A 27694-nucleotide genomic window follows, 5' to 3' on the forward strand; every position below is an offset into this window, starting at 1 on the left:
CGAGAACACTGACCTTCATAAAAGACAGTCCACATTTTTTAACCACAAAAGCCACTGATATAGACACATCTGGTGTCAGCTGTCATATGGATCACATCCAGCTGACCAACAAAATCTGAAAAAGAAGTGAAATTGAAAGGTATAAGTTTTCAGAGCCCATAAACCTGCCATTGTGTAATGACATTCTGCCTTTGCAGTGCTGAAAAATTACACATCCACACAACTGGGGAAAAAAAATTATATATATAATTATATAAATAATGTTTTTCCCAGAATCCACACATCCACGCACACACACACACACACACACACACACATATATATTGGACATTATATCTCTATGTGGTCTTATGGTTGATTGAACATCAAAACTAAGTACATTATGCTTTAAATGAACTTGTTCATCTGCTCTCTATTTCCCTTTTTTTATTGAACACATTTTCTAGTGATTGCAGAATTGCATTTGAGAGGATCTTGCAATGACGTTTCCCTCTGCGATGCTGCACTGGGGGCACAAGCCAATTTTAGTATCAATAGCTACAGCTTTGTCTGTTTGAAATGCAATTAAAAACTCAATTTTGTAGGTGCTTTGCAGACCACGATAAATGGAACTGTCATCCTTGAATTGTTCTTCCGATTGGCAGAAATACACGAAGGATAGGCGATGCAGGATATATGTGCCTAGTTAAACATCTCGAATTGATCTTTTCGCATCAGAAGTTAAATTAGTGTGTATTTTCGGCTTTTATTTTTGGTATTGATTACAATTTACATTACAGTTACCTTACAAAATACATTATATATAATTAGGGTACATACAACGTGTAGCATGATGCTGCTTCACAATACTGTTCACTGAAACGAGTGCACACATGTGTTGCATAAACACTGTAATGTAAACTCGGACCCAGGGCCGTCTTTACGCATCATTAATCTACAATAAAGTCAATGACATCATTTGAGAAGTGACGTCTAGAGATCCAGATGAATTGAATGTAAGCGTTGTGTTTTAGCACCATGGACAGCAGCTCTATTACTCAATAACAGCGTCACTATATGAAGGCATCAGAGCTCGTTTTCTCTTTTATTAAAGCCTTTCATGTTGTTTTCTTTTAGAAAGCGTTCCTCCACACCACACTTGAGTATGCATTAGATTTGATTATTCGTTTACTGTAGCCTAGACGTGCGTCAAATGAACATTGCTTAGCATCTCAATGTTTTTCTTTCAAAGTTGCAAACATTAAAAACGTGCTCTCCACAGCGTCATTACATTTTGTCTGGGCTAAAATAGTATGTTAACATGCCAAAAGCAGTAAGCTGCTGCCTGCTGTAGTAAAAATTCCCAAGGGTTAAAAAGCTTTTAAAACGCGCGCAGTGTTCTGCTTTATTTTGTTGCGCTCAGTTTGGATGTATGCGTCCTGTGTGAACGCGCCCGCTTGACAGTGTTTGTTAATGCGGTCCAATAATAGGATCGTTGTTTTATTACCCCTCGCTGTTTATCCAATAGGCTTTTAGTATGACGCAATGATAAACGATTCCTAACAAAGCGATCGATGGTGCTCAATTAAAGGGTCTTCATGTTACCCCCCACACTATACTGTAGCCACAATATGCTCTCGTCCCACTACACACCCCGTCCTCTGTGCTAACAATGCGACACGATTAACCATTATAGACGCTGGACTATGTTTGCGTTAGCAGAACTGGCACGTGGACAGATTTGATCTGGTAGTGATAGTAAACTACTTATGTAATACATCAAATATCTGCCACATTTGAAAAAAGATTTTTGCAAACTTGCTGAATTTATGACATGATCATTTGAATTTGGTTTATGGCAGGTGATTGTGCCTTGCACTAATAATCTTATAGACACCCCACGTGTTAGGTATCATTCCTTGTGAAGGTTTTCCCAATGCTTACTAATGCTATTCGTTTGAGCAGTGTGCATATAACACATTAGCTACCATTAAAACATGAATTGCATTTTAACTTTAATATTTCTGTCAAAGTTTACAATGTGCATTATAATGCACTGCCTTTATAACTTGAATCGTTAAGTGTTATAATGCAGTATAAAACAAAAAGGACACATGCGTACGATTAGGAAGATAAGATTATTTTAAGGTATGCTGAATTTAATTTTTTAACACCTCGGTTTATGCAATCTTCAAAGCAAGTATTACCAAATCATTTTATGCTACTACAACGTCAGTTCAAGTTTGATCAATATCGCCTTGATGGTCCAATTGGAGGAGCCGCACACAGACTCAATCTGATCGTCTTACTCGCCTCCACAATCCACAACATCAGTCTCTCCCTCCCCCTCTCTTTCTCTCTCTCTCTCTCTCTCTCTCTCTCTTTCTGTCCCTCTCCTCAGCACATCAGTCTCTCCTCTAACATGCAGAAGAATTGTTCTCCATGAGTCTCACCGCGTTACTGATGCCCGGATCTCTGCGTTTATGAATCTCATCATACAGTTCGTTTTATAAGGCTTGGTTTTTGAGGCACGAGAGAAAATGGCTCAAAGCGTGGTCCTTTTTATATTAGGGCTATTCGGCAGATCTCTCGGTGGATTTCCTAACCAGATAAATATAGGTAAGTCCGCGTATTTTTTCGGTGGGCTCCGTCCCTGTGCGCTTCCGACGCGTATGTACAGTATAAAAAAAACACGTTTATGCGTTGTTCATACCAGGACAGTACGTCCTCTGTTATTACTGTGTCCGTTTTAATACTGTAAGTGCACTAATGCAACATTTACTTGAGACAATCATGCTGTCAAATACTGTACATTTGACATAACCCGTGAAAATGCTTAGATGTCCATTACAGTGCACGCATGTGCATCGTTGTATAGGCTAAAAAAAAGAGAAGATCGTTTTATAAACTCAAAAGAAAGTTCCTTCCAATGAAGACGAAGCAAATTTAGTCCATGCATGAAAATGTTGGAACAGATCCATACATGTCTCTTTATTGAAGGTGCATTGTTGTTTTAAGCATTCTGTCTTTAAATGCATGAGATAAATCTTGTAGATGTTTCATCATCGATTTACTGCTGTTTGTTTTTCCATGAAGGTGGGCTCTTCATGCGCTCTACGGTTCAAGAACACAGCGCCTTCAGATTTGCTGTTCAGCTCTACAACACCAACCAGAATACGACTGAGAAACCTTTCCATCTAAATTATAATGTAGATAACCTGGAGTCCTCCAACAGTTTCTCTGTCACACATGCATGTAAGTACTGGCTCTTTTTAACCGTGCTCTAGTGAATCCGATTGAGCGACAATAATAACATTGACCAAAAGTAATAGCAAAATAATTTAAACTTGCAGAGTTTACCATTCATTGAAGGACATCCAGATGCAAATAGTAATCTGATTAAACCCTGTTACAATTTTTTTAACAAGATGAATTCTAGTAACTTCCACTTATTCTGGATTACCAATCAAATTCATTTGTATTGGATTACTTAAGCTACAGCCATTTCTTCTTGTTGTCATGGAAAATATTTTTACCCTCTTCACTCGTTGTGGTCGGCTGTAACGTTCTGCTTGTCTAGTACATGACAAGTCATTTTGTATTTCTGCTCTGATGTATTTGTGGTCGAATGGCTTTGTATTTGTAACAGTCCTCTGCAGCCCCTGTGCTTGTCCAGTCTGATTTGCAAGTGAAAGTGTTGCAATAAGAGGATGAGTATTGAGCAATAGAAGTGCTTTGTGGGCACAGTGTGTCGGTATTTCTGAGTCAAAATCACTTTGAATTGAAAAGCAAGTTCCCTTGGCAACACAGAATCACCCCATGCACTGTAGAGGTACTGATGGGTATGAAGAAGATAACCTAAGTGATTACACAAGCAGAGTTTAGTTGCAGGGGCAGAATAAATTCAAATAAAGTACTGTATTTATCAACATTGCCCATACTTTGGTCGTTCACTACTTCTAAACTATTTCTAAGGGCTTTTCGGATATACGCTTCCTGTGAATCCTTTTGTCTCCCGATCATATGAGAAATAAATCGAACATATTTTACCCATCTTACTTCACATCCACCGGTGTCCATTCCCAAACCTCCATACTGGTTTGCGGTATTTATGCGGTAACATCAGCACCCGTGTGGATATCTAAACCTCTTCCCAACCTCTGCAGAGTCATCTCATTAACAATCAGATCTCATATTGCCTCACCACACCGACTGTCTTTGGAAAAAAAACTCTACACATAGGCAGCCAATCAAACCGAAAGTGTCAAGGTGGGTGTGGGATTGTGGCGAAGGAGGCGCGAAGCCTCATGTTATATTGAGCCGTGAGCCATGATCACATACCAATGAGCTGTCTTGTGCTGATAACCGTGCAGACGTTAGGAATAAGATGAATAAATAAATGAAAAAGATTTGATTGTTAATCTAAAACCGAGGGCTAGGGGAAAAACTTGATTTTAACAATCCAAATAAAACTAGGAGAAGACTTTAGTCCTAAGAGAGTCCTTGCCCCAGTTCTGCTCTTTTATATTATTGTCTGTAACAAAACATATTGTCTGTCGAGAATCAGTGTCTGTCGCATGTGGTAAATGGCGTTGTATGTTCACTTGCATTTTTACACACCTATAAAAACAATTTTATTTTGTGTATTTGCTATAATATAATGTGTTCACGTGGTTTATGGTTCAAAAACACATTATTTTCCACATACCTTACATTTTTGTTGCTCCAGATATCCTTGCCATCTTCAAACCATCTGATTTTGTACAAAGCTTATTTGCCAGCTTACTTGTACGTTGTGATTGGTCTGAATACCTCTGACATCAGCAGGAAATGTGACGCTCCTTACCTTGTTTTGAAGATTAGCTCACAATGCAATAATGACATGAGTTAATATCGTCTTTACTACCTTACCAATACGAGCCAAATCTGATCCAAAAAATGCAGATGACCAAGCTAATCGATCAACTTTACCAGCGCAGCTTGAGCAGAACGTAACAGATTGGTAAAGCAAGGATAGTAAAACATTAAACCATGTCTGCATTTGTGATCATAGAAACAACAAACAACGAGCTTTAACCCTCTGGGGTCTAAAGGTTTTTTAGGGACCTGGGGAAGTTTTGACCTACACTGACGTTTGTGCTTTTTTCAGTTGCTTAAAAACATATTAATAGCAAAAGTCTCATAACACTGCGTACAGCACAAACTGGGCTACAATATTATATGAGCTACATGTATGTACATGTTTGTATTTTCGAGAGAAAAATGTTTATGCGTGGTTTTTGAAAAAGCTAAATTTTTAAATCACTGACATAAGTCCACAAAACTCATTCTAAAGAATGAAAACATAGACGACTTACTGGCTGTGAGTCAGAAGCGGGCGGGATTACGCGTCGTGTCCACGTCAACAGGCCAAGGAAGTAAACTGTTGCCTACAATCCGTGTGTTTGTTGTGGTCTAATAGAAGAGATTTAAGTTGGAGACGATAACTCGCGTCATTGTTTACTTTGGGGTTTATACCTTTTGCATATCGTTAACATGTACTATTACACATTTACACACAGAAGAAAATGTAAAAACGTGAATCTCTTAATTCAGATAATTGAAGCTCTTTAAAGGGACTTATTTTCAAGTGTAACAGGATTTTCAATGACAGACATTAGAAGTGATTGTATTAAAACGTTGGGCATTTCATATCAGCCCAGAGATCTGACTGTGAGATAGCCAAAAGAAAGTATAAATATATATTTGCCTGTTGGCTAACATTAACATTAGGGCAGCACAGTCTTTATAGATTCAGCGATGGAGTTTTTAAGGCATTCTTATTTCATTTACTATAGCAGACATAGCATACTATAAGACCAGGTGCGTGTATTTAGAAAAGGGTCAATTTCATTTCATTTAAAATTTCGTCTCTTTTATGGGAAAATCAATTGATGCAACACTGCATAAGAAAGCTGCTTCTGCATGTCAGGAAAAGTTCATGCACACGACCAACATATTGAATAATCGTAGACTTCGTTTGGTTAACCATAATAAGCTTTCTTATAAGCACATAACCTGTAGCTACAGTAAGTGTATAAAGGTGCATCTCTATACCATAGAATAGGGTGACCATACGTGCCATTCTTCCCAGACGCGTCATGTCCACGATTTTGGGTGCGTCTTCCGGAAGTCGTATTTGTCGACCGCATACATCATAGAGCAGGGATGGGCAACTTCGGTCCTGGAGGGCCGGTGTCGTGCAGAGTTTAGCTCCAACTTGCCTCGGCACACCTGCCTAAAAGTTTCTAGTGTGCCTAGTAAGACCTGAATTGGAGCTTCAGGTGTGTTTAATTATGGTTGGAGCTAAACTCTGCAGGACACCGGCCCTCCAGGACCGAAGTTGCCCATCCCTGTCATAGAGGATTATTATTATTAATATTACAGAAAAGCAACCGTTACATTTTAAGGTAAGAATGAAACGACGATTGTATATCTTATAATTTTACCTGAATGGCGTATGCGGTCAACAAATACGACTTCTGGAAGACGCACCGAAATCCTGGCCATGACGCGTCCGGGAAGAATGGCACGTATGGTCAGCCTACCATAGAAGAACCGTTTCTGTCTAAATGGTTCTTTAAAACACCTTCAACTTTAACTTTTCTGTTTCACAAAAGGTTCTTTAAGGTGAAAAAAGGTTAAAATATGTATATATATTTTAAGGAAAAAAAGTGTATATATTAATTATTCATATTTATATATAATATAAATTATATATAAAGATAATAATGTATATACACATGTTAATATTTCTTAAATATATACATGCATGCGTGTGTGTGTTTATATAAACATAATATATATATATATTATATATATATATATATATATATATATATATATATATATATATATATATATATATATATATATATATATATATATATATATATATATATATATATATATATATATATATACATAAAACACACACATATATGATAAGTAAACAAAAACTTTTATTCTGCAAACGATTACTTACGATTTGTTGTTAAGAAGCTACATCAGATTATAAAAATGTATTAAATATGATTCTTTGAAGAATCTTCGATTAAATGATTCTTTGAGGATTGCCTCTAAAGCTTAAAAAACGAACATGCCTTGGTGACATGCCTTTGAAGACGCTAAGGGTACCCCCGATATCAGTGCCCTGAACTGCATGCATCTTTGACAACTGCAGACCATATAAAGAAATGCAATACATAAATCCACCTTCTTTAATGTTTGAACGTGTGATGTTTTTTTTTCTTGGTTTCTACAAGCAGAGAGAAACTGTGAAGAACTACTATCACTGCTCAGACTAGAAACTTACACTATTCGTTTTGCATTTCAAGAGTGCCATAAATGATAAACTCTTGCTGGGTAAAATCTTCAAATTATTGTTGTGCTGAGTGTTTAGATGATGGCTTACACTAAAGTCATCGTTTCTTTGAAAGCCGTTGATTTTACCCATGTGGCGTTACAAAAGCAGGGAGATTTTGAAACATGAAACACTGTCAGAGAAATTGCCTCGCTATAGTATTTGGAGTATGCATGTGGGATAAGTGTACTTGAAATACCTGTGCAGAAATCACATCTGATCATATGTATTCAATGCAATAGGAAATACATATTGTACTCGAATAGGCTATATAAATGGATGTGGAAATAATCTTAGAAGTTTTTTCAGGCTAGTCTGGGTGGTTGCTGAAGTATTGAGAGTTTTTAGTGCATTACTACAGTTGAAAAATTCTGGGTTGTTTAAAAACTGGGTTAATATTGGACAAAACACCCCGCTGGGCTAAAAATGACTCATGGTGAGTTGTTTTTACCCAACCAAGGGTTGAAACAACCCAGCATTTTTTTTTAGAGCGTAGAGTAAATGATTTCTAGGATGTTTGTTTCAGTCCAAGTCAAAAGTTTTCCACAATCTTGTTTTTAAAGTATGTATGGTTTGGTTCCTTTTAAAATGTTAGTCTATTGGGGATTTTTATGTAAAAATATTGAATGAAATGTGGCCTCTTCCAATTGCTAGGTTTATTTGTCTTTACCGTGATTCAAAATATAATATCCAGCATTATATGAATAGCGAGTCAGTGTAATATTTCTTTAAACCATATGAATCATGATTCACTGTTTTGATTTTGCCTTGAACTTAGTGCTGGATGCTCTATATAAAATCAGTGCATATTAATTTAGTTTTGTCACATGGGACTAGATGCCTTTTAAGGTGAATCTATTTAAGGGAACTGATGTTCCTCTTAGGCAGTGTCACATGTCTCTCTCTCTCTCTCTCTCTCTCTCTCTCTCTCTCATTAGAACGCAGTAGCCCACATTCACACAGCAGGCCACAACACAAACCAACTTTTAACATTCAAACATTTCTTCCCGTTACTATAACTCTGTCAGCGGTGCTCCTGGTGAGCTACCGTCCTACAGATTTCAGTTTCAACCCACATGTCTGCAATTATCAAGCAACACTGGACACCTTGATTAGCTGCTTCAGCTGTGTTTGATTTGGGATGGAGCTAAAATCTGCATGAGCAGGGTTGGAGACCCCTGATATAGTTCACACGGCAAAATCACCAGTGTTAAATCTACACTGCTGGTGTTTATATGGGTACCACCAGACCTGGTGGTGCCCATATGTACACCAGGAGTGTACATTTAATAGGGGTGATTTTGCTCTGCATATTTAAGTAAAAAATATGTGTTTTATTGCTAAAGATGTGAATACTTACTTGAGAAGTTTGATCCAGAGAGAGCTGACAGAGCTGACAAATATTGTGTTATTTACTCACCATTTTCCGCATGTAGATCCAGAAAGGTGTTTTTAACCATGATAAGTAAATTCCTAAAGTAACACTTATTACTTTTGTCCCGCTGCTAATACTGTTGTATATGTTGAAAATTTATATTATTCTCATTTGATTTAATTTAATTTTCACAGTGTTCAAACTGTTAAAAATTAGGGCTGGGCATAGATTAATCTCATTCAAAATAAAAGTAATTTTTTGCATAATATATGAGTTTGTGATGAGTGTAAATATTATGTATATATGTATATAAATTTAAGAAATGTTTTATTTAAATATCGTTTTTTTATTTATATATTTTTATTTATATATAATTTAGAATAAATATATATACACATGTAAATGTTTCTTAAATACATTCCTGAATGTGTGTGTATTTATATATACATAATAATTACATACAGCACAAACTCATATATTATGCAAAAAATTACTTTTATTTTGTATGAGATTAATCTAGATTGATCCATGCCCAGCTCTATTTAAAATGTTTTATTCTCAACAATTTAAGTTTGTACTGTTGGTTGCTTTTGAAACATTTTATAAAACAAAATTTAAAATGGAAATGTAATTTCATTATTTTTTACAAAGATAAATTACAAAATATGTTTGCAGTTACATAGTAATGAGGTCATAGTCATGTATATTTAATACAAGTGTAACACAAAAATCTATCTTGTTTTGTTGTGTTACTTTTGATCCACCTGTGTGTTACTTTCGTCCCTGCAGGTGGGGTCAAAGTAACAATTCACTACTTATGTTTAAAGTAAAATTATACTGAAGTCATTTTACATTTTTACTAAATTCCACCTGGTATTGATAGAGCACACTTGTGAGTTATTGACCACAGCAAAAAATATATCTATGTCTATAACATTGTCTTTTAAAATTAAGTTTTTCTGAAAATTGGTCCTTTCGCCCCCGCTCTCCCCTACTCTTAAATCTAAACCCCCATTTTTTTAAAGGAGACCAACTAAAGTTAAACACCCTTGATATATACCGTGTTAGACTAGTCTTTCATAATTAGTTCACTTCAAATAATAAAAAAACTTATCAGAGTAAGGATCATTACAAATGAACATTTAAAAGTGGGTATACCCCATGCCATCTAATAAAAAGTGGGTATCTGCGTATACCCTGTACTAGGCACTAGGGCAGAGATATGAATTTAAAAGCAGAGAAATGCTGAAATAAGCTTTTGTTTAATGCATGTTGTTTTGACTGCTTCACTGTCAGCTTATCAATCAATAATTTGGGTAATTGCTGTTTACAAAATGACAATGCAGTTTCAAGCAATGTTTATGAATGACTGAGCAAAGTAATGAGTCCTTAAACTGTACATTTGAGTCGCATTTATTTGGTCTGTATAATTGTTTTTGTTGATTTTTAAAATAATGAGGTTGTTTTTGGTTGTCTTTCTTTCTAAAAGACCTCACTGTATGGCACATGAAGAAACATTCGGGATGTCTGTGTCATATTGAGAAAGATATTTTGTATGAAGCCTATTTTAAGAACCATTGCCATTTTTGGCTTTGTGACATTTTCATTAGAACTCAATCCATTTCTCTCCCAAATTGTCATTATGATGATGTGTCCAGATGTTTTAGTTTGACTGTTTTTCATTTCTAGTATTCCCTGTGGTAATTCACATAAGTATATTGCATTTCTCCATCAGCACAATTTGAAGTCAGTACAATAACCACTGTGATGTAGTCATTGTTATTAGCACTTACATTTGAAAAATAATGTTAATGTTACTTAATCCATTGTTTTATTTTTGTGAAGAATGTCACAGTGTAAAACATTCCTTAAATCCAGTGATTTTGTTATAAAATATGACCTGGACATGTTTTTGTCAGGTTTCATGCGGCTGCAGTCATTTATGACTATGTATTAATCTCTTTTATCTTTTCATCCATTTCTCTCTTGTCTTTTATTTATTCATTCCTTTTTGTTGTTGTTAGATCATAAAAGATAGACTTGTATCAAAGCAGTTAAAGAACAGAAAGCTAAAAGAGCAAAGTAACGGTGTAACACAAAGACACGCTGTCAAAACGGACTGCCACACAAGCAGAATCACAGGACCGGTCACTGCGAAACATGCTGGCAGGAATACAAGACTCAGAAATAATTGAATAAATAAACTCACAATGACATTTCACCTCTACTGCCTATTGACTGAGACAGATTTGTGATTTACTGAGGTGCGTTGAGTACAGAGATTTTATTTTTAACAAAACAGAAATCAAGCGAATGCATTTTAAAGACAGTATGCTGAATATACAGCACCTGCTGAGGCGAAGCAAACAGCTCATTCATTCAAGACACAAATATATTCTGTCACTCTTTGCTGTAATGAGATGTGAATCCTCGCCGACAGCGAAACATCTTTACATTTGCAGAACGCGGCATATTGGTGATTTTTTTCACACTGTGCTTAATAGACCACATCTGTCGCTACTGCAAACATTTACATTTAATCTTAGTGTCCAGAAAGATTTTATCTCCTTGTGGTTTGGTCAGTCACAGTCAGGTGAATTTTGATTTCGGTGTGTTGTTGCTTTTATGGTTTTTGATTGGTTGTGTCTGGATGGGACTGTAGTCTGCTTTAGAGATGTCTAGTGTGTGGTTAGTACAAAATTGATGCTTTTGTAGTTCAAAATGAAGTGACACTTGTTTTCAAAAGTGAAACTGTACCTTGTGAGAATTTTAAACATATCCTGGTTGAAATTTCATAGGGCACCTATGGTCCGATTCATGTTTTTACATTTCCTTTGGTGTGTAAGTGTGTATTAGTGCATGTTAATGATATGCAAAAGGTACAAATCCCAAAGTAAACAATGACGCATTTCTTGGACTACAACAAACACACGGATTGTAGGCAACCGTTTACTACCTGGGATTAGTGATGTCATAATTCATCCCACTTTGGACTCGTACAGCCTGTAAGTTAACTCCTGTTAGCATTGCATTGTGACGAATCTTTTAAACATGGCAAAAAGCGTCAGAGGTATTCAGGCCAATCACAACGTACAGATTAGCTGGCCAATCAGGGACACAGAACTTTTTAAATCAATGAGTTTTGTACAAAATCAGTGCGTTTCAGGAAAGCAGTATATTTGGAGCTACAAAAATGTACGGTATGTGGAAAATGTGAGATCATGTTGGGAAAATGCTACCCAATCTCACAAAATTATGTACCTATAGTCACGTAATTTTATTCTTTTTCGTGATACTGTCACGAATTTTCACGTTTTTTCGTGATCGTATCATGAATTTCTGTTTATGTCATTGTCACGTATTGGTTACTCAACTGCTTTTTCCTATTTCCAAACCATCATCGCTTTGGTTTAGGGTTAGATTTGGTGTTTGCATTAGGATGTCACTTTAAGTATTGGTTTATACTAGGGCTGGGAAAAGATTAATCGTGATTAATCGCATACAAAATAAAAGTGATTTTTGGCATAATATATGAGTGTGTGCTGTGTGTAATTATTATGTACATATAAATACACACACATTCATGTATGTATTTAAGAAACATTTACATGTGTATATATATTTATATGTATTTTTATATATTCTATATTATATATAAATTCAAAAATTGATATATAAATAAAAAATCTGACACTGTGTGGTTAAAAACACACAATAATTACACACAGCACACACACATATATCGGTCAAAAAATAACTCCTATTTTGTATGCGATTAATCTTTTCCCAGTCCTAGTTTATACTATTTTTTTCTAAATTTTAAACCATTGTCGGCTGGTGTAAGGGTTAGAGTTGGGTTTGGGTTAGGATGTCATTTTATGCCAATCTAACCCTAAACCGAAGCAAAAATGGTAAGAAAATAGGAAAAAGCAGTTGAGTAACCAACGCGTGACAGTGACACATAGATAGAGGTTCGTGATTTGATCACGAAAAACACGGAAATTCTTGATAGTATTCGAAAAAGAATCAAAAAATTACGTGACTATGGGTACATCATTTCATGTGACTGGGCTTGGAAAATAATGTGTTTTTTTAACCATAAACCAAACACATTGTATTATACCAAATTCACAAAATAACGTTGCTTTTTAGCAATGAAATATGTGCACTCGAAAGACTTTCGACATTCTTCATTCTCCTCTGATGGGCTTAATGCCACTCTTTAAATGTGAAGTTTATTTATTGATTTAAATCGTGGGATGGGTTTAATTCTCCTTTCCCAGTATTAATTAAGACCACGCTTTTAATATTTCCAACCTTTAACACAATCCATATGGCTTTATTGGTCTTTTATTGGCCTGAGGTCTGGTACATTTCACATCTCTTATGAAATATTTGAAACTGTATAGAGATTAAAACATAATGAGATATGCTTTTTTGACTTTGTGCTTGAGTGTAATGTAATATTTGCACAATTAAAGTGTATTTAGTTTGTACTCTTGTTTTGATTAAATTACACCAGATTGTTTAAAAAAGGGGGTCTTCTTTGACTGACCAATATTAAATGGAGGAGTGTCTGAGAAACCTTTATGAAAACAATCATTATTTGTGTCATTCATTTGCTAGAGCCAGCAACATTAAAATGATACAAGTTAGTTTGAAGTTTGTAAGCGTCAATCAATAGAACCAAATAATTTTCTCTTTCATTATTGTAACTTCAAAAATTGCATGTTTAAATCATTTTCAGTCCACTTCTGTCAATTTAATTAGTGACCACTAGCAAAGCGTACTAATCCTCCAGGCAAAGCTTTATATATCTGCTCCATTCTCTTTCCTAAGACTAAGACAGATGTTACTTTGAAGTACCATGAAACAGGAGGGGACGGTGGAAGTTCTCAAATTATTTCTGTTTTCCCATTATGCCATTCAAGTCTTGAAGTCACAGGTACATTAAGACGAGCAGTTCAAAGACCGGGGTGCAACATGAAAAGGATCATGGGTGCAGCGCTTCTCTTCTGATGGCCAAAGTTGAATTAAAGCCGAGTGTGTAGTCTTCCGATTGGGAGGAGAAATAACTGAGACCAGAGCACTTTTTGGTCTATTTATGATCTAAGGTTTTGTGAATTTTTGTAAAGGAATGAATTTGCATTCTTAGGCTTTTAAATCTTTCCCCTCCGTCTGCACAGAGTCGCCCATCCTTCATTTTGTCATTAGGCTAATGGTGTGCATCTCCTCTGCCAAGATTTTACATGTGTCTACCCCGTTTTTACTGGACTCAGTTTCTTGCACGCCCGGCTGGCAGATGGTTATTTAGTTGCGGCGGATTGCAGTTAACTATTGTGCTCATGAAAATATGAAGGAAGAGCTTTGTTCAGTTACCCTTTCTCTCAAAATTGGTGTTTTGCGGCTTTAACTGGACGTCTTTTTTGAGGCCGTCAACTAAAGTAAACTTTAGTTCTGTACACATTTTAAAGTCATTTGCTGTAATTTAACAACGGTGAGCTGCTTCTGGCAAGAGTACATCTGGCAATTCTGCCTACGCAGGTGAAAGTGGCAGAAAACCTTGCTATTTGAATATAAAGCGTTCAAACTTCACTGCTTTCATCTTGGGTACAAGCTGTCAGGTGTGGGTTTGATGGGCTGTGAGGTAAACTTGAGGGCATTAGCTATTAAAATAAAGGATAAGACCTTCAGTATGTGTTGCTGTAAACTTCTTGTGGATTGGACATTTCTCAAAATTGCCCCAGGGTTGTTACCCCTCCTGGTAGATGCCATTATTACACCATCTGGGATAAAAGCATCAGCCAATCAGGATTGTCATGTCATTTTCCTGTGGCTGTACTACCTGAAGGTGATTAGTCATACACAAAAAAACCTGTGGTGGAACAAAAAACACATGAAAAAAATAATGGTCTGGTTCTTGAGGAGCATGTGCAAGTAAAGCAGATGCCATTGAGATTTTTACAATTTTAATGGTTAAAACTAGTGCTGGGCAAAGATTAATCGCGATTAATCGCATACAAAATAATTTACTTGTTTATATATATTTATTTATATTTTTATATAATCTATATTAAATATAAATTTAAAAAATGATATATAAATAAAACAATTCTGAAATGAATATATGAATGTGTGTGTGGTTAAATATACATAATAATTTGACACAGTACATGCACATATATTATGCAAAAAAAAATCACTTTTATTTTGTATGCGATTAATCGCTATTAAAGGCGGAGTCCACAATGTTTGAAAAACAGTTTGGAGAAGGAGACGGGCCGACTACCAAAACACACTTATAGCCAATCCAATCAAATCAAATGCCGGGTTGCGTATGTGTGGGGCGGGTCTATCAACAGAAGGTCCAGATTCTATTGGGGTAGGGGCGTGTTTGTTTAGGTGATTTCAAATATCAACATTGGCTTTCAAACATCATGGACTCCGCCTTCAATCTTTGCCCAGCACTAGTTAAAACATAAATTTTGCACAGTGGGGTAATCTGGTGAGACTGGTTAGTGTAGGCAAATGGCAGTTCATCTTTAGGTCACATGTTTTCTTAATGCTAGGCGTTGTAATATGTTTCAAAGATGTGCTGTTTATTTCATTCTCTAAATTAAGTGATTTTTTAACGAATGTTTGACAAACTCTTAATCCCTCGGGATTTGTTCCTCACCGTCAACAGCGCAGCACAGCTTTTACTATGATCAAACTCGCAGCTCTAAAGTGCATATGTAATGACAGGTTGAAAGATGAAAGAGTCTACTTTCTCTCTCTCTTTCTTCTCTACTATCTATCTTTTACTTTAACATGAATTTGGGAAGTCATATAAGATTTCTTCTGACTGGCTGTGGTATCTCGGTCCAGTACTGTTCTCATTAGCTGGAGCAGGTTTGTCAGGTCGTTCTCACCCTCAGCAGTTAAAGCTAAAAAAGTGACTTATGCCTGGTTCTCCTGTCAGAATCGTGATGTCCAGCATTGCTGAAGTCTGAGGAGATCTATGTCTGGACAAGAGGACAGATGCTCCCCCACCACGGATCAACTGTAGGGGCGTAATTATGGCCCTAAGCAATAATGTTGCTTTTTAGCAATTAAATAGGTGCACTTAAAGACTTTCAACCAGGCCCGGACAGCCATTGGGAGAACCGGGAGGATTCCCGGTGGGCCGGTCTGTTTTTTTGGGTCACGTGGGCCGGTGTTGTCATGCCACCGGGTTGAAGGTTGCTGTCCCTAGGCTGAAAGTACTCACAGCAGCCATATTTGCGTATTTGCAGGTGAGATATATCCTCGCCGCTTTATTTCCAAATTGATTGTGTGCGGAGTCCCGACCACTTATTGGAATAATTCTTGCACGAGGGTTCATAAAATCTGAAACGCATGAAAAACGCAGGACGCGTCACTTTCTTTTGCTTTTCAAAGCGCTCGCCTGTGAACGCGATTGTTGTTTCAGACGCGTCTATATTCGAGTGCGCTTGCCGCGCATCTATATTTAAAATAAACTTGAGTACATCTTGATTCGAACGGAAAAGGATCTACAAATCGTATTTTTTATCCAAGTCACAGATGGAACAATAAATCGTCTATATAGTCATTATTCATTGTTTATTGCAAGAGGAACAAAACTCATCAGTTTATTTGAAAAATGCTAAGTTCCATATGATGTTTTCTTTTTTTGACACAATGTATGTCACCTTAGCCTACGTTATTTGGCAATAGACATGATCTAATAAGTACTAAAAAATTATAAAACAGATTTTTTCCATTTGTTTCCAATGCATACTTGATATTTCTTGTTTAGGCTATTGTATATGATATCAGGGGTTTCCAAACTTTATCAACCCAACAGGTAATCTCAAGACCCACATTTTTTTAGAAATAGTAATATAGGGGAACACTTAAAAACATTTGTTCCCTTTCAGTAGTTTTTGAAAAATAGAATTCAGAAATTTATTTGAATAATAATATTAAAATGTCTTGCAAGGCTGCAGAGAACAGCACTACTGTTCCCAGTATTAATTAAGACCACGCTTTTAATATTTCCAACCTTTAACACAATCAATATGGCTTTATTGGTCTTTTATTGGCCTGAGGTCTGGTACATTTCACATCTCTTAAGAAATATGTGAAACTGTATTGATTAAATTACACCAGTTTAAAAAAGGGGGTCTTTTTTGACTGACCAATATCAGATGAAGGACTGTACGAGAAACCTGTATGAAAACAATTATTATTTTTGTCATTTAGTCAGCAACATGAAAATGACACAATTTAGTTTAAAGTTTGTGAATTTCATTTGTGAGCTTCAATCATTAGAACCAAATTATTTTCTCTTACATTGTTGTAACTTCAAAAATGGCATGTTTAAATTATTTTCAATCCACTTTTGTTAATTTAATTAGTGACCACTAGCAAATCGTACTAATCCTCCAGGCAAAGCTTTATATATTTGCTACATTCTCTTTCCTAAGACTAAGACAGATGTTACTTTGAAGTACCGTGAAATTTTGATAATTTTGTGAGACTGGTTGACAAAACCTTAGTGTAATGTTTGTGATGTTTGTCAACAGAAAAAAATACTAAGAAAGAAATAAAATTTTACTATGTTTTTGCATCGCAGTCGACTACTGACAACTAGAATAATTTTGCAATATCAACAAGCAAAAGACATCCTAATGGTCTTAAAAGAGACTCTCTTGACTTATTCTCTCTTGATTACAGGTATACATACAGTAGATTTCATACCAACACAATCACATGTCAATTTGTACGTATTTTACATGGTGGCTAAAAGGCTGTTTACACTTGGCATTAACATGTGTTTTCGTCGATCGGATCACAAGTGGACGACGTTAATGCCAGGTGTAAACGGTGTTCAAAACGTTTTGAGCTCGTCCACTTTCGACCACTTTCAACCACATCCAGAGGTAGTCGAAACCACTTTCGACATGTGGTTGAATGCGTTCGAACAGCCACACGCGACCGCCTTCTCTCCGCCCATTTATCTAATCTGAGGTTTTAAACACAAGTTTTACGTCTTTTTTGACTTCTGGCGTGAACATACGGTAAACAGCGCTATTTTTAGCCTTTCATTGATAAAACTAAGTGGCTGATCTCGGTAGTTTCGTTTTGAAAGCGTGTGAAAGTTGCGTGATCCTACTTCATCAATTGCGCTGAAAATTCAAAGAAAGCTCTTACATACTCATTTACAAAACTATGTGCAGCATGTTTACTTGCTTAACAAGCAGTGCACTCCGACATAATATTAGTTTGCGTCCATATAAACTCATAATTACTCCCGCTCGGGTTTGAATGACAGCAGAGAGACTCGCCCACCGTCTCACAGACCACCCCCTCATAGTATTCAGCACAGAAGCGGTCGAAAGTGGACAAAAGAGACGGATTTAAATACCAGGTGTAAACGTAATGTGTCTCTCTCGTCCACTTGTGATCCGATCGATGAAAACACATCTTAATACCAAGTGTAAACAGCCCCTAGTTTGTACGCCGACATTCGTATGTTTTTGTCCGATTTGCTTTCGCCTCTTATGTTCAGGTTAGGGGTGGGGTTTCTTTATTGTTTGGTTTTAATAATTATACATTTCTGTATAATTTGTTCTGTACGAATTCATACAAATTAGCCAACTATGTATCAATTCACGTGAGATCAGGCTGGCCATTCATCATTCATACAGTGAATAAAGTGTTTTCGTCTCTATTCCCAACCTAGAAATCAAATGTGACTAAACTAAATCTCACAAACATTACACTAAGGTTTTGTCTACCCAGTCTCACAAAATTATGTCCCTATAGTCACGTATTGTTTTGATTCTTTTTTGTGATACTGTCACAAATTTCCATGTTTTTTTCGTGATCGTATCACGAATTTCTGTTTATGTGTCATTGTCACGTCTTGGTTACTCAACTGCTTTTTCCTATGTTCAAACCATTTTCGCTTCCGTTTAGAGTTAGATTTGGTGTTTGATTTAGGATGTCATATGAAGTATTGGTCTATACTGTTTTTTCTGATTTTTTTTTATATTTTCTAAATTTTAAAACATTGTCGCCTGGCGTTAGGGTTAGAGTTGGGTTTGGGTAAGGATGTCATTTTATGTAAATCTAACCCTAACTGGAAGCGAAAATGGTAAGAAAATTGGACAAAACAGTTGAGTAACCAATACGTGACAATGACACATAAACAGAAATTCGTGATACGATCACGAAAAAACACGGAAATTCGTGACAGTATCACGAAAAAGAATCAAAAAATGACGTGACTATAGACCGTTTCAGCAGTAACAACATAAACAAGCGGCTGCACGTAACTTCCGGTAAACTCCGCTAAGAATAAATAACAACAAAGTTCTTTAAACGTTGATTATTTATATAACAAGCAAAAAAACAACACATAGATTACCTAGGAAACCAAAACATTTGTTATTTTCGACGAGGCATTTGTTCAAGAGATCAGTTTAGCAACTAGTCAGACTGTAAAAAAAACGAAACCGGAAGTAAGGTTTGGATCCAGACGTGTATCAGGTGCGTCCGATGAAACGGTCTATAGGTACGTAATTTTGTGTGACTGGGCTTGGTTTTGTAGATGGTCACCAAGGCATTGCTATGTGGTTGTTAGACTGTTAACTATGATTATTCCTAAGCAAGTTGATAACGTGTTCTGGATTATTATTTATTCAAGTCAAAAGAGTAATTATACTTAAGAAAGGAAAGTTAGTGACTTACAACACTGCTTATGTAACAACAGTGGCAGCCAATGGCTTCTTTTTCGTATTTAGGCCATCGTGTGGCTTGTCATATCAAATTACGTGTTCGCATGTCATGTGAACCTATGTGCATAATGCGTCATGTCAAAAGAAGTGCCTGATGCAGACGCTTCAAAGGGGTTTATGATAAAAGAGACAATCACGTTTGCCAGATACTCACTTACTCTCATGTGTAATCAAAGTTTAGTGTTAAGTTAGTGTCTTACGTGTATTTTGTAAATGTTTATCATAAACCCTTTTGACACGTGTGCAGCAGGCATGTATTTTGACAAGACGATGATGCACGTAACACACCAAGAACGAGCTATTGCTCCACAATAGCAAAGATATTTAATATTATCAAGATGCATCACAGATTCACAGTGTCCTGTAGATTTGAAAATCCCACCTCGACCTCTAATCTCCGAGTTTGAGCCAATCAGTGTTTGCATGAAGGCAAATGGAGCAGGCGGTGCTGGTTCGCTCTAAATGTTCTAATATCCATATTTTACACAATCCATAAAATGCTGCGAAAAAACAAGTTGCTAGTATCAAGTCACAAATAAAGACGCATGAGACGCAATACAACCAATCAGAGAAACGTCTATTTTAATTAAAGAAAACATATATCAACTATATTTTCCTCATTTAATTACATTAAAAGCCATGAAACATTCAATGTTTAATTTATTTTAATTATTCTTGATATATATTAAATTAATAAAAAACTGTGTAGGGGGCACAACAACCTGTTTGGGGGGGCACGGCCCGCGAATGCCCCCCCTTGACGCCGGCCCTAAAAACATCCATTGGAGCCTGCAAAGGGTATGTACTTTGCAAATTGTTCAGCTGAATTTTTATTGCAATATAATTTAATGCAGCAATAATAACAAACAGAAAAATGTAAGGTACTATTGACTTACCGTTTAGCAATTGCCTGCTACAATCCCATCACACTTGCCTACCAGTAAACATGGAGGCTTTATTTAATCACATACACATGCTGATCAAATCATGGCAGTTACAAGATGACAGAAAAGACCTTCAGCTGTCCTCTTCTCAATGGATGTGTCTGAACGCTACGAAGACGGGCACATTTGATATTCAGCTGAAAGATTCCAGACTGGATGAAGGACCCGTAACGACTTGTGATTCAGTGGGATTCTATAAAGGAAGACGCCAACTTTTTGTGACTTTAGCTTATTCACCGTATCCCCCAGAGTTAGATACTGTAAGTCCATACATACGCTTTTCATCTCCATGCGTCCCATAACTCCGTCTGACACACCCACCGCTAGCCCAGCCCAGCACAAAGACCGGAAGCAAATGGCTCCAGCCAGCACACTGCTCCCAATAAGGGACAAAATAACGCCAACATTTTCCTATTTATATGTTGTGATTTGAATAGTCACACCGTGTATAAATGACAAGATCATATGAGACACAGACATCTTTTAACCGTATACAAATGTTGCGCTAATCATTCCGCCCAAGTAGCAGTGCTTCACCTTCTGAGAGTATAGTTCCCAGTATGCATATGGTTAAAAGATGTCTGTGTCTCACATGACCTTGTTATTTGTACACGCTGTGACTATTCAAATCACAACATATAAATAGGAAAATGTTCCCTGCTGAAAAAAACAGCATACCAGCAAGACCAGCATATGTTGTGTTTTGGTGCTGGTATGCTAGTGAACACCAGCTAAACCAGCACCAGCATTAGCACCAGCTAAACCAGCACCAAACCAACATTAGCACCAGCTAAACCAGCACCAAAACCGCATTAGCACCAGCATCCCATGCTGGTCATACCAGCAAGACCAGCATATGTTGTGTTTTGGGGCTGGTATGCTGGTGACCACCAGCTAAACCAGCATCAAACCAGCATAGACCAGCATAATTCCCATGCTGGCTTGATGCTGTTTTTTTCAGCAGGGTTGGCATTATTTTGTCACTTATTTGGGGCAGTATGCTAGCTGGAGCCATTTACTTCCAGTCTTTGTGCTAAGCTAGGCTAGTGGTGGGTGCGTCAGACAGAGTTACAACACGCACGGAGATGAAAAGGGTATGTATGGATTTATCTAACTCTTGGGGATATGGTAAATAAGCTAAAGTCCCTAAAAGTCAGTGTGTTCCTTCAAACAAGATGATATAATGCGCAGTGATGCCAAGGGTAGAAATAATGCAAAAGAAAGGCCTGTAAACATCGAAAGACAAAATAAAGAATGAAGATCTAGTAATTGAAAGCAGATAAAAAAATCAAATTGATTAGATTTGACAAAAACCCAAGCTTTATGCTAAAAACAGAATAACATATTGAAATATAGGGGTGTGTTCTAGTTTTTGATGTAACCTTTATGCATTTGGTAGAAGCGTTCATCCAAAGCGACTTAGATTTCTTTACAAGGTATACATTTTTTAAATAGTTTTTGTGTTCCCTGGGAATCAAACTCATGACTTTTGTGTTACCAACACGATGCTCCACCAATTGAGCTACATAAACATGAAGCATTACTTTGGCAGAAAATACATGCAGAGCAGTACAGTATCTTAAAAACGGTCATGAGGTTGCCATTGTAAAAAGTCAAAAATGTTGTTGATTCGGATGAGAGGTCCTGGCGAGGTCATGACTCTCTGTGGTCGTTAAAAATTTCAAGACGTCTTTCGATAAAAAGTTGTGGTGTCCCCTGGCATTCTTACCAAACTTTCCCATTGGCCTACTAATCATCCCCTCATATACTGATTGGCTGTATCACTCAATATATCACGCAATATGGCTTCTGTCCCATCATCCAGGTGGATGCTAGACATTGGTTGTGGTTGAGAAGAATCCCCCTTTCATATGTAGAGTGCTGCAGAAAAGCACTATATAAATGTAACGAATTATTGATTGGTCACTGAATTCCATCATGAATTTCAAGCAGTGTAGGATACAAATTCCCAAAAGAGGTATTTGGACAGTATTAGGACAGTCACATGGTTTGGGTTGGTCCTATGTGATTCATGCTAGTAAAGGGAACAGAGTAGCGTGCATCACACAAGTCCAACACTCGTGTTTTGTCCCACCACTAATGCATGTTGTATTGTTTGCGTCCTTGAACGAATGCCCTTGCTAAACCCTTTCCAGTAAGTGACATCATTCTGTATGGGATGATATGGGGCAGAGATATGAAACCTTCTACTTAGAGGCTTTATAACATTACAAAAAGAGTTTGCTCGCTTTGACAGGACATGCGCCAACAAACACTACACTCACTTGAAGGCAAATAAAACACAATGAATTTTTAATGGAAATATCAAAGGCAGTTGTCTTATTTATCTCGATCTGACTTGTGCTTACAGATGTTTGATATAACAATAGCGTTTGTGGCTGTTTGAGGGGTTGTATATGTGTATGAATAGAAGAGCGACTATATTACAATACTTTTATATATACACTTATCTGCCTGCCTGAATGTTCCTTTTGTCTATCACTTGAAAACTTGTGAACAGCCCGAACACCAGATCTTGTCATTGTTGTTATTGACGATGATATCAGTATGATGATATGACAACTGGTGCTATACAGAAGGAGGCAACATGTAAGAGTAAGTTTTCTGACACACAAAGCATTTATCTGCTGTATGACAAACCTTACTTCATGTCCCCGGTGTGCACAATTGCACAAATGAATAGAAGCTGTTATTTGGACTGTTTATCACTAAAGCGTCACAGCTGCAGACGATAAATGGTCTCATTTTGATTATGATGCAGCGGTACGTTTAGGAAAATCAGCGTTGGCAAAAACAGGATGTTCTTTCAAAGATTCATGAAATTGTTTAGAGAACAAAACAAAACCTGACCACTTCAATAGACATTTGGTCATATTAGTTTATTTAAAAAGCTTTCTACAGGATAATGCTATTTTTTTAGATTAGCTCTGATAATATCAGGAATGAATGAGTGATTCTTCATCTACGTTTTATTCCTGAAGTATTTTCTTCTCTGTATTTTTCCCTTTCCATCTGTGTGTTAAGTCAGTTCTTGGGCTCTATTGTGCTCGTAAAGGTCAGTGCAGTGAAGGTCTTCGACTGTGTTTAACACTCCGTCGGTTTCTGCAGCTCTGGGGGAATAATGGAAAACGGTTAACAGTGTGCATATTTTTCTTTAATCTGCCCGGCTGCAGCGGGGCCACGCTATTCTTTCCGGCTCTGGCTTTGTGAAACATGTGTCTAGGAAGCAGAGGAAAGACATAAAGTCCTGCAAGAATGGGGTGCGAAGAACCAGCACACGGTTTTAAGATGTTCCTCTGTTTGACTTTATCGTGGAACCTGAATTTGCCAGGATTTCTGCTGCCTCGGAGCAGAGGACACACATACGTCTCCAGACCCAGTCAGGATTAATGAAGATCCTCAGATTGAGAAGTGATCCCACCGATCCGCAGGGCCACAGAGAGCCTTAAATTTGAACCATTGCCCTGCAGGAAAGATGACATCATGTGGGAGGAAATGAACATTTGGTCTAGCTTTACCAGGCTTCCAAGGATATTATGTGCTAAAGTGTACAAGATTAGCACATTCGCTGTGTCAAACCCAACACCTGAAAAGATTGTACACACCCACCCACCCAGCCACACACATATATAAAAGGTTTGAACTTGATATTATGTAACAGTTACATTATGCTGGTGTGGAGAGGCGAGGAGGACGACGGTTAACAATAAACATATAACTTTAATAACACATTGAGGAAACATACATGAAACATAACACTAATGGCAGACAAACGAGATCGGACCAGGAGTGAACCAACGCTGTGTCTGAAACCGCTCCCTATCCGCTATATAGTGCACTATATCGGGTGTCGGACATTTTGTAGTGTTGCCCAAAACCTGAGTGAACAACTTCATTCCCTACATTCGTTCACTACTTTTTACCCACACTGCACTCTGATTTTAAGGGGAACATTCGATGTACACTCGCTCACTCATATTTTCCATGATTCAACGGGAGACAAACGCGTAAATTGAATCAGGGCTGCGTTCAGCCCCAACAAAACGTTGTACAACATTTATTAAACAGAAAAGGTGATGTGTTGAACACCCTGTTGTGATGACGCAAGAGTTGCAACTACGGTAGCTGAGAAGGCCATGCTTTGTGTTCTTTTTTAAATGTTACTGTAGCCTGATGAAATTGTTATAAATACGTTTTTAATACTGTAAAATATGCCTGATGTTACAGTCACCGACCTTGCTGTCCAGAATGAAACAGAACATTCCAACTTGAACCTATTGTGCGAGCTGTCTCTTTAGTACCGGGTGGTTTATTTACATGTTGCTGCTGATTGGACTTCATTTCTGACACCCCCCCCCCCCCCAAACAAGAGAAAACGTATCTCAAACCTTGTTCCACATTGGTGCACACCGTTTCCAGGAAACATGTTGTTCAACCCGGAAACCTTATATTATAAGCAGCTGTTTTGTTCTCTGTATTATCAACTAATACACTAAACTTGATAAATGTGACAAACAGTAAGAAAGTAAACTTTATCGTTTTACAGTAGTACAATCAATAAAGCCACACAGGTGTAAAGGGAGTCGCACACCAGACGCGCAGCTCAGCGCCGTGCCGTTCTAAAAAAATCGAACACATTGTTTTCTATGAGTATACGCACACAGGCACCGACAGGTGGCGCCTGTCCAGGCTGCCCAGCTACGACTCAGGAAGTTGCTCACATAGTCGCGCCACTCACATAGTTTAACATTAAATAACATCATATTTGTCCCAAATCATTAATGATTAACATTGGCTGCTAACATATATTTTCCATTTTGCAGTAGATGCTATCTGACGAAGCTCACGCTATTTAATGTGCACTTCCGGTTTACAATACCTTTGGAGTTGTCCTAGACACGACTCGACGCGGCACGCCGCTTAGTTGCGCTTCCGGTGTAAGACCCCCTTAAGGGTTTATGACGAACCTCTGCGACAGCTCTCTGAGGCATGGTATTTACGTCAGTGTCCGAAATCGCTCACTGTTTTCATTTGCTTCTTCTCCCCATTAAGTGGACTCAATTGTCATTCCCTACAAAGGAAATAGTGAATGAGTGAACAATGGAGCAGTTTCAGACACAGCTTAAGGCAAGGGTACAAACACACATGGACCCATGTGAAAACAATGACGATGATGATGATATTATTAACAAACGACAGGTGCAGACAATGAAACATGAGGTAAAACTAAACAACGATAGGCTTGTTCAACTTCATGCGGCGCCGCAAAAACCGAAAGACGTTTTTTCAAAGTTCAGTAAGAGTGATTTAAAAGCAAACTCCTTCATATGATTTCGCGAATCGCTCTCAGGGTACTTTGACGTCATCCAGCTGACGATTTTTGCAGCGCCTCATGAGCCTAAAGACTATCCCTTATGAAAATGAACCATGGTTTTATTGTGGCAAAAGTGTAGTAACCATGGTTTTTGGTGTATTGGTTACTATCAGCAAAACCATGGTTTTACTACACTAATCATGGTTTAACTATGGTTTTTGAAAACCATGGTTGTCATAACCATGGTTATTTTGTGGTTACCATGGTTTTACTACAGTAACCATGTTTTTTGGTTTGAACTGTAGTAAAACCAGGGTTCATTTTCGTAAGGGATACTTTAAGAGGGGGTTTCCCGGACAGGGATTAGACTAGTCCTAGATGAAAATAAATGTAAGAGCTGTCCAAACTGAAAACAACTGGCACTGACATATATTAAAATACATCAGGGCCCTTTGTTTTGCCTTAAAAATGCACACAAGTAATGTTTCTTGTGAGGCATGTTTGTTAAAACTATTTATATTTCCTAATTACACTAAGGCCTAGTCCTAGCTTAAGCTAATCCCTGTCTGGGAAACCACCCCTAAGAGTAACAGTTCATGAGGGACTTTACTAGTGTACCACTGGAGTTGTATTTCTGCTAAAAGCTTATACTAGAAGTGTGCTGCAATTTAAACAAGCTTTAAATGTTTGTTCTTTGTGCATGTTAAACATTTCCAAGCATTTAATTGCAGTTTTCTGTTTTGACTTAACCAAGTAATGTGGTTGGCAGTAGTTTGACTCTGTAAATGGCTGAAGAGAAAGTAAAGTATCATCATTTATATTGATCTTTGACTGGGGTGTCAAATTGGAATTGATCAAGAACCAGCTAAACCCAAAATAAAGTCATGCAGAACCGCTGCTGACATCAATTACATCCAGGATTTTTGACGTTTTAGCTTATCGACAGCTGCACTATTGTTGAACGTGTACAACCATGTTGTCATTTCTATTGACTGTGCTATGGCAGTTAAGGATAATGGAGTAGGGTGGTCATGATGCTTACAAGACGGTTTGGTATTGTTGAAAGTCATCGACTTGACTTCATCACAAAACATTGTTTGAGAACATGGATAGATTCAAAATAGCATTGTTTTGCTCTTAAACAGTCCCTCCAGAAAAACGTGATTATGCGATCACATGATTCAATGCATAATCAGCCAAAGTCCGCATATTTATGTGGGGGCCGCATTTTATAAAGACGACGCACTTTCGCCGCATAAATTGCAGATTTATGCTCGCAAAATATGCAGGCCTGCATGATTTCATAATCCCTGCATTTTCATAGCAAAAAGTCACATATATTTTAGCAGAAAGTTGAAAAATATTGTACACTTCACACATGCGCAGCCATGTCTCCTGTTGTCATGGGAATGTTAGGAAGTGACGTAAATATGCGATGTGAACATCAATGAAAAGCTGCAAACAGTTTTTGGAAATTCACACAGTTTTTGCAAGTTCCCGCAATTTCATCACATAAAATTGAATAAATATTCTGCATATCGAATCGCACTTTTTAAGAATATGTGCCGTAAGATCAAGAATTTTTCCCCACAACAATCACAAAAAAACTTTTTTTTTCTGGAAAGACTGCTTTAACAACACTGATACTGTAGGAAGGGAAACTTTTATATTATAATATGTTTCATCAACCTATTATCATGAATTGGGTATAAATAACATGCCGCGCTATAAAAAACCCAATCCCAAGCGACAATGGTTTAAAAACAGAAAAATTGAGAAACCAGTAAAATGACACGAAAAAATATGCGTTATAAAAGGTGAATGGGAAGGACTGGCGTATCATATGCATGCAAAATATTACTTTGGTGTATGAAC

The 27694-nt window shown here is 37.2% G+C and overlaps 1 protein-coding gene across 7 annotated transcripts in view; it reads left to right on the forward strand.

Moving 5' to 3' along the window:
- The first annotated feature begins 2354 nt into the window (after positions 1 to 2354).
- Positions 2355 to 27694, forward strand: part of gria3b (glutamate receptor, ionotropic, AMPA 3b) — a 141137-nt gene continuing 115797 nt past the window's right edge. For 3 of the 7 annotated variants that reach the window (XR_012357891.1, XM_073854073.1, XM_073854074.1), the window contains exons 1-2: positions 2355 to 2598; positions 3076 to 3229. Coding sequence is in view for 6 of the 7 variants with exons in the window: in XM_073854073.1 (XP_073710174.1) it covers positions 2520 to 2598; positions 3076 to 3229 (233 nt within the window). In the remaining variant the exon portion in view is untranslated. The remainder of the gene's footprint in view (positions 2599 to 3075; positions 3230 to 27694) is intronic. The other 4 variants (XM_073854072.1, XM_073854075.1, XM_073854071.1 and 1 more) reach the window with 3 other exon arrangements.

Source organism: Misgurnus anguillicaudatus, chromosome 16 (genome assembly GCF_027580225.2).
Source record: "Misgurnus anguillicaudatus chromosome 16, ASM2758022v2, whole genome shotgun sequence".
In the NCBI taxonomy this organism is placed as follows: Eukaryota; Metazoa; Chordata; class Actinopteri; order Cypriniformes; family Cobitidae; genus Misgurnus; species Misgurnus anguillicaudatus.